At 33.6% G+C, this 19,069-nt stretch overlaps 1 protein-coding gene across 1 annotated transcript in view; it reads left to right on the forward strand.

Moving 5' to 3' along the window:
* NF1 (neurofibromin 1) overlaps positions 1-19,069 on the forward strand; it is a 244,417-nt gene that overhangs the window by 114,104 nt on the left and 111,244 nt on the right. The window contains exons 27-30 of the mRNA XM_004685158.2: positions 6,933-7,094; positions 7,233-7,336; positions 12,599-12,734; positions 16,539-16,601. Coding sequence (XP_004685215.1) covers positions 6,933-7,094; positions 7,233-7,336; positions 12,599-12,734; positions 16,539-16,601 — 465 coding nt within the window. The remainder of the gene's footprint in view (positions 1-6,932; positions 7,095-7,232; positions 7,337-12,598; positions 12,735-16,538; positions 16,602-19,069) is intronic.

Raw genomic sequence — 19,069 nt, forward strand, 5'->3', positions numbered from 1 at the left:
TTCACTCTGCAAAAGCTTTTTAGCTTAATGTAGTCCCATCTATTTAGTTTTGCTTTTGTTGCCTTTGCTGTTGAAGTAAAACACAAAATACTTCTGTAAGACCTATGTCAAGAAACTTACCAAATTTTTATGTATTTTGTGGTTTCAAGTCTAATATTAAATAAAGTACATGCCCTATCTTGAATTTTTTTTAAATTAATTTACAGTGTAAGCTAATGTTCTAGTTTCTTGCCTTTGCACATGGCTTTCCAGTATTCCCCACACCATTTACTGAAGGGACTTTCCATTTTCTTTTGTATGTGTTTGTCTCCTTTGTTGTAAATTAGTTCATGTATGTTTAGGTTTCTTTCTGGGCTTTCAATTCTGTTCCATTGATCTATGTTTGATTTTTTTTTTTGATCTATGTTTGATTTTATTCTAATACCAACCTGTTTTGATTTATAGTTTTGTAGTATAGTTTGAAGTGAGGGAGCAGAATACATCCATTTTAGTGTTTTTCTAAGGATACTTTGGCTGTTCTTCTGTGGTTCTATAACAAGTTGTGAATTTTTCAATTTCTGTGAGAAATGATGCTGGGATTTTGGTTGGGATTGAATTGAATCAGCTATTGCCTTAGGTAAAATGGCAATTTTAAATGATAATCCTTCTAATCCATGAACGTAGGATACCTTTCTACTTTGTACTTCTTCAGCATGCAGGTCTTTCAACTCCTTGATTACATTAATTCCTAGGCATTTTATTCTTTCCTTTTTTTTTTTAAAGATTTATTTATTTGTGCATACAGAACTGGGGTACAGGCCAGAGGCTCAGGGGCGGCGAGAGGATTCACCAGAGACAGAGCGGGGAACACAACAGGCAGGTCGACGAAGTACACTGCTGAGGGGAGCAGCGGGCGCGTCAGGAGAGGTCTGCCACGCCATGTGGTCACCTCCGGGGCAGGCGGGAATCGAACTCATGTGGAAGTGGCTTTAGCTCCTTAGTACTGTGCTTTAACCTGCTGCGCCACCAGGGAGGGCTGGCATTTTATTCTTTTTGATGTGATTGTAATTGGGGTTGTTTTCTTAATTTGTTGAATATGCTGATTTGTTTGCATATAAAAATGTGACAGATTTTTATATTGATTTTGCAGCCTGAAACTTTTATTATATTCATTATTTTAAAGTTTTTTAGTGGAATCTGTAGGAATTTCTCTATATAATATATCATCTTTAAATGACAGTTTTGCTTCTATTGCAATTTGCATGACTTTTGTTTCTTTTTCTTACTAATTGCTGAGGCTAGACCTTCCAATACTAGCAGTGATACAGGGCTTCATTGTCTTGTTTCTGATCTTAAAGAAAATAGTTTGTCTTTCACTATTGAGTAAGATGTTAGCTGTGGATTTGTCATATATGGTTTATTATATGGAGTAGTCTTTTTATACCTATTTTATTGAGAACTTTTAACCATAAGTGGATATTGGATCGTATCAAATGTTTTCTCCTGTTTCAGGATATCATATGATTTTTATCTTCCATTTTTCTAATGATTAGTACGTGGATTGACATGTGTATGTCAAGTCATCTTTATATCCCTAGAAGAATCCCATGTGGGCATAGTCCCCACCCTTTTAATATATATTGGTGAATTTGCTTTGCTTTTATTTTTGTTGAGGATTTTGTATCTGTGTTACTCAAATGCTGACATGCAATTATCCTTGCCTGGTATTAGAATGTTAGTCTTAAAAAAGAGGTTTGAAATACTACCTCCTTTTTAGTTTTTTTTGGGAAAACTCTGAGGAAAGGTATTAAGTCTATTTTGAACATTTGTAGAATGAAGCCTTCTGGTTCGGTCCTTTTGTTTATTGGGAGGCTTTTGATTACTGTCTGAATCTCTTTACTTTAAGTGATTAGTTTATTCAGAATTTTTGTTTCTTCCTTGCCTGTTTCTTCATTCTTGGGGAAGTTGGAGGATTCTGAGAATGTATCTCTCCTTGGCGGTCCAATTTTTTGATGTATAAGGTGTTCATAGAAGTCTCTTCCATGTTGTATTTTCTCATTCCTAATTTTATTTATTTGAACCTTGTCTTATTTTCTTTAGCAAGTCTTGCTAATGGTTTGTCAGTTTTGTTTATCTTTTCAGAGGACTGGTTCTTGGTTTCATTGATCTTTAGTGTTGTATTTTTGATCTCTACTATTTATTTCTGCTCTGGTTTTTTTTTTTTTTTTTTATGATTCTTTCCTCCTACTAACTGTAGGCTTCATTTATTTTTTCTAGTTCTTGTAATTGTAATGTTAGTATGTTGACACGGACATTGTTTTTGTTTCTGATATAGGCCTAACTTGCTATATACTTTACTTTTTTTAAAACTTTTGCTTGTACCCTATTGCTTCTGGTGAATTGTACTTTTATTTTCTTTTGTCTGTAGATAGTTTTTGACTTCTCCGTTGATTCTTCATTGATCCATTCACTATTCAGTAACATGTTGGTTAATTTCTAAAGACTAATGATAGTTGCAACCTCCTTGTGATTTCTAGTTTTACACTATTGTGATTAGAAAAGATGCTTCATGTTTTCAGTCTTCATAATTTATTGAGACTTGTGTGCTAGGCTGTGATCTGTCCTTGAAAATGTTCTATGTTCACTTGATAGAAATGTTCAGTCTCCTTTTCATTGTGATTCTCTCTGTATATATGTTTAGTCCATCTGGTCTTATGTGTCATTTAAGATCAGTTTCCTTGGTGATTCTGTCTATTCTTCCAGGTAAATGGGGTATTGACACATGTTACTATTACTTTATTCCAGTAACTTTCCCTCTGTAGGGCAGTTAATACTTGCTTTATATATTTTGGTGTTCTTATTTATAAATTACTATTTATTTATTTGAGGTTTATTATTAATAACATGTTATTATATAACATAATAACATTGTTGTGACATCTTCATTACATAACACCCATATTTTTCCTTATATCTATTTTACTTTATAAAAACAGCTACCTCTGCCTTCTTTTGATTCCACTAGCTTCTTACACCCATTTACTTTGAACTCCGTTTATCCTTAGAAGTGGGACCTCTGAATGCTGTACATAATTGGGCTTTATTTTATCTTAAAATCTATCCACCCGCTCTGAGCCCTTTGAATGGTTCAGTTCATTTACATTTAGGGTGATTCTGATATATGAGGCCATACTGCTACCACTTTGTCTCTTGTTTCCTGGTTGCTCTGTGTCAACATTGTTTCCTTTTTTTTCATTTGCCATTTTACTTTGGTGGTTTTCTGTTTTCTTGGTGGTTTTTTAGTTTCCTTATTTTATTTGGTGTTTCTGTTCTAGGTTTTGTTTTATACAACAGCTCACATCTTCCTTTTTCTGTTGATAGCCTTGTCTTTATTTGCTGATATAAGCCGTTTTCATACTCCCATTTAACATTTTTTGTTGCTACAGATAGTCACTTTTTATATTGTTAGTTACCAAATTGATGTATCTGTAGTTGTTTTCAATGCTGCTTTCCCTTTAACCTTTATGTTACAAACAAGTTTTTGCTATCCTATTATAAAAGAGTTTCAATTTTGTGATTGTGATTTTAACCTTAAAATTTTGTATATTTTTGTCATTTTCTTTTTAAGTAGACAGGCTCCCTTCAACATTTCTTCTAAGGCAGTTCTAGTCGTGATAATTCCTTTAGCTTTTATTTGCCTGGGAAAATCTTTATTTTTCCTTTTTAATTGAATGAAGTAGAGTAACTGCATAGGTTATTATTGACCATTTTCATCTTCAGTATTTTGAATATGTCATTCCATTCCTTCTGGTCTATAAAGTCTCTGCTAAGAAATCTGGTGAAAACCTGATGTGAGGAGTGGAGTACCTTTATAAATCACCAACTTTTATCTCCCTGGCCGCCTTTAAGCCTTTCTTTATTCTTAAGTTTTACTAATTTTATTATAATATGTCTTAGTTAAGATATCTTTCAGTTGATACAACTAGGTATTCTGTTAGCTTTGTGATCTTGTATATTCAGTTTCTTTCTCAGGTTTGGGTAATTATCAGGTATTATTTCTTTAAGCTCTCTGCTCATTTCTTCTGAGTTACCATCATTATCATGTTCCCTTTTCTAATGGGCTTAGCCAGTTCTTACAAAATTTCTTCATTAAAAAAAATCTTAGCACTCACTCCTCTTCAACCAGAATCTGTTCTAGATTTCTATCCTCACTCTCACACATTCTTCCATATGGTCTGCTTAATTTCCAATGCTTACTATTATAGTCTTAATTTGTTAGGTTCTTCAGCTCCAGAAATTTGTTTGGTTTATTTTTTTTATAATTTTATTCTCTTCAACAGAAGGAAAAGTATTCCTTATATTCATTTATCTTTTACTTGTACTCAACAAACGGCCACTCTTGATTTTCTTCTGGTTGAGTTTCCCCATGACAGCTGTTTTGAATTCTATCAGGTCACAATTTTCTGTGGCTTTAAGTTTGGCTCCTGGAGATTTCTGTTTATCTCCTTTTGTTACCGTGATACCTTGACTATGTGGTATTTGATGAGTTGTACTGTACTTCTTCAGATACATTGAAAGTAGGAAACACTATTTAGGTAAAGTGGGATTTTTGTTTTTTTGTAATCACTTAGTGATTACAAACTTTCTTTTGTTTTCCAGTAGGTGGCGCTATAGCAGTTTGTTTGTTTTTCTTACCTGAATTCCCTCTGGCCATGTTTGATAACTGCCCATCCTTCACAACCTCTGCCAGACCAGTTGCTAGTGCCCTTACTGTTGCTGTGTTTGCTTCCAATGTAACTGGTGTCTTACTGCTGCTAGTGTCACAGTGTGTGATCACTACCACAGATCTGGGGTTGCCTGGGTTGTACTACTTCCACTGTGGGAATTTTGCATAAGCAACACCACAGAGTTAAAGAAACAGGAGTCATAGAACAGGCTATAGAATGCAGGATTCCCCACCCTCACCCCCACCCCCGAAGATCCTGGCCTTTTTACTGACAGGGAAAGGTGGCTCAAACTAAACACTAGATTTTGGGCTTTAGGGAGGGTGAATCCAAATGAGACACACCTATCGCTCCATTTTATTAACTAGGTTGTCCACTGATAGTCCCTGAAGCACGGAGCATATCATTACTTGAAGTGGGGGAGCTTCTGGTTCATACCTCAGGGTGTATACCTATTGCCTCAGGGCGATCAAGGGTCCTATACTTGTCTAGCTGGAAAGGAACCTTGTACGTTGATCCCATGTGGAGGTAGCAGGAGAGGGGGAAGGAGAGAGTCTGGGCATCTGCTGCCCCTTGATACTCTGTTTCTGGGGCACAGTGGTGGTGAATGAGTTGTAGTGGCTGGCCCACCTGTGCTGTCATGCTTCTGTAGTTGCTGCCAGTTTGCTGGGCCCACAGGTACAGGGGATTTATTCAGGCCCCTGCCTCCACCACTGCTTCTGGGTTCACTGGGGCTGCAGGCTTACCTGTAGCAGAGTTGGGGGAGACTGGAATTGGTTGGTACCACTTTTGCTATATATAGGAATAGCATTGCAGTCTCCACTATGCATTTCAGTAGACCAGCTTTTAGATGTAGGAATCTCTCCAACATCCTGGTGTGCTGATCTGAGGAACATTTGTTACTTTATAGATTTCTTACTAATTCTAGAATGAAAAAGTAAGGAAACATCTTAAGCTTGCATGATGCTGACGTCACTTAGATGTCACTTTTACAGTAAAATCTTTTCTGGTTATATAATCAAAGCTAGACTCACACTCATTCTATCATATTACCTTGTTATATTTTTCTCTGCAGCGTTTATTCATGATGTAAAATTATCTTGATTATTTGATTAGGAGTTCTCATTCTACCAGAAGATGATAGCAGAAATTGTGTCTGTTTTGTTTACTGCTATACTTCCAGTTCTTAAAGCAGAGCCTGGTGTATATAACAAGGACTCAGTATGTAATTTTTTAATGAACAAATATGGAATCCTGCTTATAGCCTAGCGAGTTGGAAAAGCAAAATCATTAAAATCCACTTGAAGCGCCACTATCGTTCACAAATCTTGTTTGGCAAGTCGACCTTTTTAGCACCTACCTATAAAAAGTCACCTTTTTAGCACCTACCCACCTACCTATAATTAGCACTAAAAATACTCAGTAATTTCTTAATATAAAAGAATAGTTAAGTCTTTTCTTTCAGTAAACTAAATGGTTTTACTTAAATGTCAGATTATTGTAATCCTGCGACTAGATAAGAATTAGTACATTATGGGACATGGCCCTGTCCTTTGTTGTCATTGCTTGAAGTTTGTGCATTTTTTTAATGACTACTCTGTTTTCTCTAATTTTGTCCCATCTTGTATTTGAACATATTATAGTTTTCTTGAGTGTGCCAAAAGTGCTTTACTAAGGAGAATTTAAGAATTATTATTTAGATAACGTGGTAATTAGCTGCTAAGTTGTAAATCTTGCTAATCTCTTGGGTCTGAATGTTACAGTCTGTGTCTTTTTCTTGGCTTGAAATTTCTGAAGCTTTTCCATTTTTGCTATGTCTCTTCCTATTAACCATGTTAAGTGTTTACCAAGTTTACTTCACCATGTGAGTAGAGAGTAGTGTTCTTATGGTGTGTCACTCCTCAGTGTGTTTTTGAGAAAATGATCTATGTGTATTAAATTAAACCCTTCAGCATTGTCTTCTATTTCTGTATTCTTTCATTTCATCATCTAATGAATACTGGAGTTTTTCTGCCTTTTACATTTCATGTGTCCTTAGTATCTGTGAATTATAAGTGTATAGAAATCATCTATCAAAGACATGTACACAGATAAAACCCAGGGGAAAAAATTTTAGTCAGCCATCATTTATCTCAATTGAGTGAGTGGATGTGTCAACTTTGCCTTGTAGTTTCCTGCTCAAGAAAAGTGAAATTGTTCACACTAACACAATTTTTATTTTGCTCTCAGGATGAACTAGCTCGAGTTCTAGTAACTCTGTTTGATTCTCGACATTTACTCTACCAACTGCTCTGGAACATGTTTTCTAAGGAAGTAGAATTGGCAGACTCCATGCAGACTCTTTTCCGAGGAAACAGCCTAGCCAGTAAAATAATGACCTTCTGTTTCAAGGTTTGTATACATTCACTTTTTTTTTTTCTCCTGAAGATATGCCAAATAATGATTCTGTATAGAACATACAGAACAGGATATCTTTAATACAAACTATCTGGGGCACAAATAGTAAGTTCCTGCTTGTGCATTTTTTAGGTATATGGTGCTACCTATCTACAAAAACTCCTGGATCCTTTATTACGGATTGTGATCACATCCTCTGATTGGCAGCATGTTAGCTTTGAAGTGGATCCTACCAGGTTTGTCTTCTCCCACATACAGCTGTTCTTTGTTTTTTCACTACGATCACACTACAGAAGACACTCATAATTTTTTACACTAATCTTTAATTATGAAATTTATACGCCAGTGTGTTCCATAAAAAAATTAATAGATATCATTAAAGGCATCTTTGCATATGATTTGTGAGTGCTTAATCTAAAAGGTAACATCATATATATGGTTTTACAATTTAATTTTTTTAAGAATCTAACCTTATGTCTTAGATCTTTTTATGACTATAATTGTTAATTTCATTCTTAATATTTTATAATTTAGCTATCTCATAATTTATTTAGCTAATAGTACATTGATTACACTGACTAATGCAGATACTCACTATTGTCCCAGTGTTGTTTTTTCCATTTTCAGGTCATTTTCTATAAGAATAATTCAGAAACCTAAATCTTCTTGTCACTGTCTTTCTTAAAATTTGTTCTATAGCTTATAGTTTTTAAAAACTATAATTGTTCTCCCTTGACTGCAATGTAGAGTCATCTGACCAAAATCTACCTATGTCTCATTATTTTCATGTGTTCTCGGTACCTTAGCTCCAATGAAATAAGCATATTACATATACATTTTTTGCATACACATATTTTTAAAGTAGTTTGATGCCTGATGTTTATTGGGGTTATAAATAACTAGTAGATAAAGACCCTGATCTTTGTCCAATTTCAAAACCGAAAGGATGCAGAGAATAGGGAAGAAGTAATTGGAAATCAGAAATTACCTTTATTTCTGATAAAAATGATTGTGAAGTGTATTTTTAAATACTGTAAAAAAAATAAACACACTAGCTCTTCACCTATCTCATCCCTTGCATGGCAGGATGATGATAATAAGCTTCCCTCACAGGGGGCAAACTTTTTATTATACAAGTGGAGAATTTCTGGAATACATCTTTCTCATAGGCAGAAATACCTAGGAATGGAGAGGATGGCACTGAGATGAACATGCTTGACTCTTTTTTTTTAAGTTGTCCTTCCACCTATAAAGTTGTATTATATTAATTTATCTCCTTTCTGAGGCTGCTGAATCTTTTACATTTTGTACATCTTTATATCCTTCTTGTAAGTACTAGATTAATATTTAGTTTATAGTTGACATTTTATAAATATTCTTTAAATGAATGAATTTTATGTAATTATGTAATACTTGCTCTTCCTGAACCACCATTTCTTCTCTTAGGACCTTAATGTAATTTTTTATTTTCAAGTTTGGCACTTTTGATGATTGCTTTTTACCCATTGGTATTTCCTGCTTTGCTTTTGCTGAAGTATTGACTGTAACATCTAATCAGAGATCTGGAACTAAATTAGCCAATTATTATTAAAATAATTGAATAGTTATAGCTTCAGAGCGCCTTTCTTTTTACACAGGTTTGCAATTTGCTACCATTAAACAGTTTCACTTTTTAAAGGTTAAAGAATTTAGTGAGTAGAGAGTAGAGAAATCTGTTCTATACTGTGATACAGATAGAATCCTGGATGACAAACTTCTATTCAAGTTACTTAAAATCAAACTGAGCTCTGACTTGTAATTGTAAAAAGCTTAGAAGTTACCGCTCAAATATTCACAGTATAAACAAACAAACAAAAAGAGCTGAAAACAGAAAGTCATCAGCTTTCTTAGATCTGTCAGAAAACTGAAGTCACAGGGCAAACCAATACTCCGAAAACTGGAGAGAGAGGCAAATACCATCTTACCAAGAGAAACTACTGATAGAAGTGGTTAACTAGGTAGGACACGTTGACAGATTGCTGAGGCTGAGTGTGGATTAGTTGTTAAGTCCTAGGAGTATCCTTACAATCTGTAAGTTTAACCTCTAGAAGCTCCCACCAAGTTCGCATAGTGATGATGGGAGAAAAATACCCATGTGTTCTGAGTGGGGGAAGGGAAAAAGTAAACATTTTTAGACATGTCCATTGTGTTTTTGTTCTCTCTTCCACCAAGGAAACATCTTTATCTGACCTAAAGGGTGGACGTTTAGCCAACTTCAGCACCCTCTAACTTTACTGTCTTTTTTAAGGGAGTGGGTAATAAGCTGAGAAACTCTTCTGTAGGACATTAGTCCAGTAATTAGGTTCAATAAAACAATGGAGTATAATCGTATAACTATAGAATGCTTTTCCTCCTCAATACCTCACCAACATATCAACAGGATTCTAGTATGTAAAGTGCATTATTACTGACAGTGCTGCAACATACTCTATTAAAGAAGAAATTGCTAGGGAAAACCAAAGACTACAGCGGAAACAAAAACAGGGACATTAGAAGAAATGGGCATCTTCAGCTATAATGAATATAACCTAAGTTCTAAAATCTTAGACCTGTTTATCTCAGTTCCTATAAAACAAGCTGGATCTGCCTTCCAACAACAGCAAAATTACAAGGCATGCTAAAATGTTTTGAAAGAAAGAAAAATCAGTCTGAAGAGATGAAGCAAGCATCAGAGTTAAACTTAGGACAGAGATTGTGGAATTGAAATGATTTATATGATAAGGACTTTTATAGGAAAAAAACTGGATAACATGCTAGAATAGGTGGGAACATCTAAGAAAGAACAAAAGAAAATGCTGAAAGATCAAAAACATTATCAGAAAGGAAGAATACCTTTGAATGGACACATAAGTAAAACTGGTCACAACTGAGGAAAGAAATCAGTGAACGTGAAGATTTGTCAATAGAAATTTCCCAAACTGAAATTGCCAAGAAGAGAAGAAAATCTAAATGAATATGAAACTGCACCTTCCAAGAGTTATGGAATGTAATGAAAGCAACGTCTAAACAGAAATTTCCAGCATTAAATGCACATATTAGAAATGCAGATTTAAAATCAGTAGTATTAGTTTTCTTCCCTGAAAACTAGAGAAACTGAAGAGAAATACAAACCTAAAGCAAGGAGAAGAAAAAATGAAAATTAGATTAGAAATCAATGAAATTAAAAAAAAAAACACAGGAAACTCCCAGTAGGATTATAGGAACAAAAGCTAATTCTTTGTCAGTTGGGGAAAATTTTGTACGTACAAACACTTAAATATTAAACATATTAATTAAATATTGAAACATATAGATTCATTATAATTGGCATATGGGAGGCAAGAGAGCTCTGTGGTTGTAAGATGGTGTTTTAGATCATAGCATACCTGCTACTGTGTTGATTTAACTAAGAAAGTTCCCAGGTCCTCCCTGGTGGCACAGTGGGTTAAAGCACAGTACTAAGAAGCTAAAGTCACTTGCACATGAGTTCGATCTGCGCCCCAGAGGTGATCCACATGGCACGGCAAACCTCTCCTGACCTGCCCGCTGCCCCCCTCAGCAGTGTACTTCGACAGTCTGCCTGTTCTGCTCCCCACTCTGTCTCTGGTGTCCGGTGAATCCTCTGACCACTCCTGCTCCTCTGGCCTGTACCCTAGCTCTTTCTTTAAAAGAAAAAAAAAAGTTCTCACAGAAAAAAGAACTGTCAACATTTCTAGGAATCTCGTTGGCTTTACTAATAGATAAGTTATCTTTTCTTTCATACCATGAAACTACTGTGCCCTCCCGGTCACAGATTTGAGGTACTACTGTAGTTTCTTAACTGATTTCTCTGCCTATATTCTCCATATTTAGACCAATCTCTTTAGTTTTCCACATATTCCAAGTTTATTTACTGTTTCTGGCTTTCTGGCAACCATCGTTCATGTGATTTAATCATGTCTCTGATTCGCCATCTAACCATATATATTTTTGAGTTGTTGTTCTCATTACTTAATGTGTGCATGTGTCCATTTTCTTTGAAGAGGTCAAAGGCCAAATGCTGAAAAAAAAAATTCTACTCTTCCGTTAATAGCAACAAAAGACCAATTTTTGAATTGGTAGCAAAGTAGTTACATAGGTATTAATTGAATTGAGTGCCTGCCTTTTCTAGTTCCTGTTCCTGAAATATCCTTCTTTTTGCTTATGCAAATTCTGTTTCTCCTTTAAAAGTTATCTGTGCTGTGAAATAACTTCTCCATTGTACTGTATATAAATTTCCAAACTCTGCTGTATCTGTGTGTTACACGGAACTGCAAGGAATATGGAATGACAGCTTCAGTGTCTCAAGCATTTATGTATTATGTGAATTAGCTTGGTAATTAAAATTACTAGTTAAGAGATTGACAACAAGTATTTATTCAACACTTGCCTTGGTAAGATTTTAAGAGGTCTAAGTAACAATTTAATAGGAAAGATAAAACATATGGGAAGTTGTTAGTGAGTGTCATAGGAAGCGTGTTTTAGGAGCTCAGATTATGCTAGCTGGGGAACTTCTGTAAAGTTTTGTGAATTTCATAGCCCTTGGGTAAATTTTAAATCTCATAAACTATACATTATTATTACTCCTGTCTTACTGATGAAAATAAAAAGAAGTATATTGGTGTAAATCAATAAGTCAGTGGTACAACTGAAAGTCTGCCTTTTAAATCTGCGTTTAATCACAGCTCTTTAGACTTTAGAGGTTATACTGAAGAATTTGCAGTTCTGATTGATTGTGGGACATAATGGTAATATGACTGACTGTGATATCTTAATCAGAGGTAATTGGCACAATAGGATTGAGACAGTGATGGTATCATTGATTGTTCAGGGAGCACAACATAAGATATAAAAATAGGAAGAAAAATCAGTTAATTTTGAATTTTAGATATTGGTGGGAGGGACACGTAGTGATTAGACTGGATGGATACAATTGATCAAGGTACAGGAAACCTGAATGACCACAACATACATGAAAATATGTCCAACTTTACCAGAAGTCATGGCAATATACATATTTTTATACAGTTGTCAAGATTGTCTTTTTTCAGTTGGTTTGTTAAAATCAGTATCCCAGCAAAGTCTACACATTGCATTTGGCTCAATGACTCTTAAGGATTTATGTATTTTTCTTTTTTAAAGGTTTATTTATTTATGCACACAGAACTGGGTTACAGGCCAGAGGTGCAGGGGCCATGAGAGAATCCACCAGAGACAGAGTGGGGAGCAGAACAGGCAAATCAACAAAGTACACTATTGAGGGGAACAACAGGCAGGCCAGGAGAGGTCTGCCACACTATGTGGGTCACCTCTGGGGAGGGGATCGAACTCATGCAGAAGTGACTTTAGCTTCTTAGTGCTGTTCTTTAACCTGCTGCGCCACCAGGGAGGGCCCTAAGGATTTATTTTAAGGAGTGTTTTTTGATTGATTATTTTTAATGGTTTTGTTTTTTCTTTTATAGGTTAGAACAGTCAGAGAGTCTTGAAGAAAACCAGAGGAATCTCCTTCAGATGACTGAGAAGTTCTTCCATGCCATCATCAGTTCCTCCTCAGAATTTCCCCCACAGCTTCGAAGTGTATGCCACTGCTTATACCAGGTATGTTTAAGGTTGGAGATTACAATTATTAATCAAAAGCTAAATTAAGAAGAATCTTTTTCAAAGGGGGACTTAACTGCAATTAGTGGGTGGTTAACATTCCTGAGTCAATTTGGATGAGCATTGAGAATTTTACAAGTGACTTTTAAAAATTTTAGGATTGCTTAGGAGATAAACTGAAGTATTTTAAGGGAATGCTTTAGAAACAGTAAACACTGAATCTTTCAGATATCTTTAAGATACACTGTGGAATTTTGGATGTTCTCTTTTGCCTGGATCTGTTCATATGTGAGGCATATCTATTCCTTGCTATCTGTGTTTTGAAATACTTGACCAATAATTTTGATGTTTTGAAATACTTGAGGTATAATTTTGGTTTCTTCATTAAGGTATAATGTATTTGTGTCAGATTTTCCCAGGGTAGGCTAATTGGTTTATATTATGTACACTGCTACCTATATAATATGTTGTATCATCATTTAAATAAAATTACTGGACTTTTTTAACCCTAGATTTGCAAGTAATGCTTTTGATTTCAGATGTCTAGTCATCCCCTATTTCTTGAGTCTCTGTACTTTTATGATTTCCATTGTATTTTTGAATTGCATATACAGTTCTAGTATTGATATAATTCAGTCCAAAAGTGATTAATGAAAATCCACATTAACCTTGTTTAAACTGTGATTGTGGAAAAATACTAGTGGATCTGAAGTTTGGGACAGAGGTGGGTATGGGAATTTACCAAAACCCATTCCTTTTTGTCTCTTTCTTTGAAGAGTCATCACCCATTTTTTGTGTGTGTTTTTCCTCCTAAATTTAGGCTTTGAGTTGCCTAGAGACATCAGCAATCATCATTTAAAAAGCTGTTTCAGGCTGCTGTGTGAATTCACCCCCCCCCATTTTCTATTTATAAAGATCTATCTGGTGTATCTATAAAAAAAACTTTTCTCCATATACAAAAATGGTAAAGCATACTTAGCATTAACTCTCTTAATTTATCCTGATTTTCTCTGCCTTTTCAAAATAGCTCAAGGAAGCTTAGGCAAACCTCACATAATTTTTTCAGCTAAATTAATGAGATGAGAATGTGGTTAAGTTATAATATGACTAGAGTAGGAAACACAGTACAGTGAATATTACATATGAGCATTATTATGTTTAAATCTCATTGTTAATTGTTCTTTCATAAAATCAGGCAAATAAGTACTAGTAAATATATATTAAAAAAATAATGTGAGTTAGAATCCTGGTTGGCCTACTAACTGTTTTCAGAGAGCAAATGGACATCTGTAGTGGCAGTGGCTGTGACGTTAGCTGCTTAAAAGTGAATGGGTACAGATAATCTGATTACAAGATGTAGAAGATTTTCATAGAAATTTTTTATGTAAGTGTCATCAAGTTTGCTGATTGTATTGTTAGCAAACTTGGAATCCAATTTGAGATCATGATTCTGATAAGGTAAAAAGAATAGGACTTGGCATTTATTAAGTACTTAGGAAGGTAAATTACTGCAACTTTTCCCTACCAAATGGATTTAGGTTCTCACCAGCCTTCATAGTTAGGAAGGAAGCGGGGGGAAGTAATAAAAACAACTCAGAAAATAGAGTGAGGTAATTGGTTCCCAGTTAAACATTTTGTGTTGTACATTTATAATAAAACCCTACAATGTTATATCTGAATTATCACATTAAAATTTAATATATTTTCTTTAAAAATGTTATTTGAATGTTGCATCAAGGTATTGTTTTGAAGTATAGAATTAACTTATTGTTGCAGTGTGGAATACCATGAAGCAAACTTATGCTATGTAATTTATAAGTAAGGCTTTGTCTTTTTAATAAGTTTCTGATAACAAGAAATTTTACATTTGTTAAAAAGGAAAGAAAAATGTGTTGATCTCAACACATTCTTTTGTTGAGCCTCCCTGAAAATCAGTAATTTCCTTTAGTTTGTTCTTTTAGTTTTATTCATCTTCCCTATTCTGGCTTTTTCTTGCCCTTTTGATTGCGGCAGTAACCTAACAGTGCCTTTCTACTTTTATGTTTTACTGGGAGGGATAGTAGTCGATTTTTTTTTTTTTCTCTAGTAAATATGGCTCCTGCTTTGGAACCTCTGGGGAAATTTTGAAAGCTAAGTAAGTATATTGCTAGCAAATAAACTTCGCTGAGCTTTTAGCTCTTTATACTCCAGTTTGTATTTTTGATGTTTAAGCCTTTTCAAATTATGCTTTTCATCCAGCCCTCATATTTTATATATCTCCTTCCTCGGTGGATTGGGGTCAGGCTATATAGAAAAAGCCAACAGTGAACATATATCAGATTTATAATTAAATCATTTCATCATATATTTACTTCTACTTCTCCTCCTGATAGTTTGGAATAATGAGAAAATGACTTCCAGAATGGACATTCTCTTAAGTTATGGTGAGAGAATTCTGATAAGGAGCTAAATATTATGATTCTAAAGACATACACTTTTTTCCAAGTAAATCTGGAGAAGCAGTTTGCACAAAATTTTAAAGCTACAAATAATAATTATGTACCAGAATTGAAAAAAAATGTGTAGAACTGCATTTTTGTCATTTCTTTACTACTAGTGTTTTCATATGTAGCCTAAAGTTTGAACCAGAGCTCTATGAGATCATTAAGGGCTGTGCTGTCTTGTATTTACTGCTGTCTCCCAGTGCATAGAACGGTATCAAGCATGTAGGTGCATAATAACTACTTGGATGGATGGATGGATGGATGGATGGATGGATGGATGGATGGATGGATGGATGGATGGATGGATGGAAAATTGTGGAAAATTGTTGAACTAACTTTTAAGTCCAAGTTGTTATGGGTCATGGGGTTAGATTCACAGAATTCTAGAAAAAAATTGCATATATGGTAAAGAATTCTAATTTTACTTATAAATTATTTGAAAATAATTGTTCTACCTAATCCAGTCAGGAGTTTTCTTTTAATTTTAAAAGAACTCTTTGGCCTAGAAGAAGCTCTGAGAGATGAAACCAATCTTTGTATGTTTTAAAAATGTTTTTAGGCATTCTGGTAACTAAAAAATAATTTAAGTAAGCTTACAGTTTTACTCTATAATTTTCTCTGCAGTTTCTCCACTTAAATATTTATTAATGTGTATTTCTATATAAGCTGATAACATTCTTCCAAATGTTACAGAGCATTTAATCTCCTGATTAGAACTTTTTGAGGTAGTCTACAAACAGAAAAATGCATAAAATTTTAGAGTAATCTTTCATGGAGACTTTTTTAATCCAGAATCTTCTAACGTGAATATTATTTTACCCATATAAATTATTTTTTAATCAATAGGAACTTAAAAGTCAGATATCAAGAAAAAAGAACTTTAAGTCAATTGAAGGATACACAGAGAAGTGTCTTATATATCAACAAAAATTATATAGACACATGGAAGTGCTTTTAGTGTGTGATCATTTTTAATGAATATTTTACATAAAATTCATCAAAAGCTAGGAATTAAATATAAATATAAATATTAAATATCCTCAAATTCACTTGGGGACAGCCTTTTTTATGATTTATAGCCAGAAATAGTAGATATGATTGTCTCAACACTTCTTGCCGTTAATGTAGTGCTTTGGCTTTAAAATGTAATTAAAATCCGGAAATAAAATTCATCTCTCAAAATTCAGTTGATTTCTAATTTTTTTTGTTGATTCCATTTGTGTTACATTTTATCGTGTAATTTTATGTACAAGCCAACATTGTTTTTGTTGCTGTATGTAGTTGGTGCTGTGACTTGTTTGTGCTCATCTCTGTTCTGTAGGCAACTTGCCACTCCCTACTGAATAAAGCTACAGTAAAAGAAAAAAAGGAAAACAAAAAATCAGTAAGTTTGGAGAACTTTTTATTAGCTGTTTCTTTCAAAGCAAAACAAAAATCTTTTGCTGTTTGTTGAGAACATCTTCACTTCAGCCTATTTGACCTTCACTGTAAAATCATTCTACTAATTCTGGCACAAAATAGCTTTCATTTCAATTAACCCTGGAATTAAGTTACATTGAAACATTCTCTGTGTTCCTTTGGTTTGATTTAGCCCAAAGGCGTATTGGGGCCATTTGTGCTTTGAATATCCCTAATTTAATTTTATTACTGTTGTATTTAAAACTATAAATGAATGCAAAAGGAACTTAATTTCAAGGCCTTAGGAAGCACTGACTCTCTTCATTCTTGCTTCTGGTTTGCAGATAATGTGAGTGGTTTCTTTTCCTAGAAGTGACCATTACTCTTAATTGTTAGAAGGAAGGAAACTGTCACTTTCTAAATCGTACCTAAAAGTTGCCATATTTTATTTTTTACTTACATTTTTATCAAGGCAGAATTTTTTTCTGCCAGAATTCAGTTACTTGTGCTTAGATTTTAAAAATCCTAATGTTAAAAGTTTTTATTTTAGAGAAAATCATTATCAAACTACTGGGATTGAGGACTTAGTACTTTTGAAGTAAAGTCAGTAAGTCCATATTTGTACAGAAGCCTTCACTTTATTTTGCAAAATAAGTATATTATTTGCTTATATGAATGTGCCATAATATAAAAGAAAAAGGAAATTATGATAGTCATAGTTGTTTTCTTCTGGTGAGTGCAATTTGTCCAAAATACAAGTATTCCATTTTTAACTTGCCATTACTATTAGTGGAAGTTATCAGGCTGAATCTTATTTTTTTCATTTAATCTAAATGATTTTAGAGAAAGATGTAAAGAAAACCTTTTACATAGTCATGTAGGTAGTAGTTTATTTTAAAAGGTACAATTTAGAATATAGTCTTCATCTGGTTTCATCTTTCATTCCTTATCTAAGCTTCACATAAATTTGTTTTAAATTCACAGCTAAGAATTTACAGAGGTTTTTTTTGTCCATGCAGTATTTTCTTTTTAAGTATGTTAGGCAATTTTGGTCAGTTGTGAGCAAATGGATTGGATTGGATGGCCTTCTTGCTTAATAAAAACATTTCTTTCTAATGCTTCAGCCTTCTAATTTTCTAAATGTGGATTTAACATAATATACACCATCACTGTTGAAATTAATTTATGTGTCTAACACTCTTGTCCAGTGTTACCCTATTGCCATTGTGTAGTATATCACATAAATTAAAATTCAACCTTTCTGTTTCTCTAGAGCATGTTTTTTTCTAGTCTTCCTAATAATGCTTTATTTATTAATACTTTATCTAAAATTATTTTCTTGAATTGTTTTTTTTCTACTAGCATTTTCAGATTTTTCAAAAAAATTTTTGGGTATAATGCTAAGTATTAGAATGTATTTTTCAGTACAGGTGATGTGAGGTCCTCATGGAAAAGGGAATTTTATTGGTAATTTGAGTTATTTTAGATTATAGTTCAAAGGTTCAAGACAGTATGGTCATTATGAATTTAAATTATTGGCTTTTGGCGTTGTTTGCCTAACAGAATCTAATGCTTCTTTTAAACCAAGCTTTTGTGATAATCATGAATTGGAGTGTATAAAATATAAAGAAGGTTCTAGCTTATGGTGTATACAGCTGTGAGGTTTTATTACAGACTTTATTGTTTATTATATGCTATCGTTGTAATGGGTATCTTTTGAAAATTTAATTTTCTACTTAGGGAGCATTTGTAGTAGTTAGACAATATAGGTAGTGATCCTCTTACTGATGAGTAAGTTAGAACTGCATTTGTTTGTAACATATAGTTCAACTTTTAGCAAGGGGAATAATAAGGACATTTGATTAACAATAGACTTCAGCATAAAGATCTACCAATTTTGACCTTTCATGCAGAATATCTTTTAGATTTATGAATTAAAAAATAAAAACACTATATTTTGAGTTAAAATTACATTGGCACTAAGAGATGTATTTTTCATTAACTGACTCATGAAGTTTGCTATAAATATTGTTATTTAATACTGATTATGTTTTATCAGGTTTTAGTTCCAAATATAAACCAGCATAAGTGAGACACATCTTATTACATGATACATAAAATATGTGTGTTTCTGAAGTGTGAACACTTTGAGTTTTAGCATGAATTATTTTTGAAGATATGGAAAATAGTGATGTTACTTTCATGTATTTTACAATATTGTCTCTTTGGGATTATAATTCAGATTTTCACTAAATTCTGAGTATTGATTATAAATCAGGTATTAATGTGATCCTTAATAATTATGTGAACACTTAAGAACTTTTCTGAAAATAAAAATAGCTACTTTCAAAAATTATTTTAAAGGGCTCTTCATGTGCATGTAAGTTATTATGAGACACTTTCAAGCAGGTTAGTCTTTTAAAAATTAACTGGTTCTTTGGAGATCACACTCTT

This window comes from Condylura cristata, unplaced genomic scaffold (genome assembly GCF_000260355.1).
Source record: "Condylura cristata isolate star-nosed mole 26May11 unplaced genomic scaffold, ConCri1.0 scaffold00017, whole genome shotgun sequence".
NCBI classification, from domain to species: Eukaryota; Metazoa; Chordata; class Mammalia; order Eulipotyphla; family Talpidae; genus Condylura; species Condylura cristata.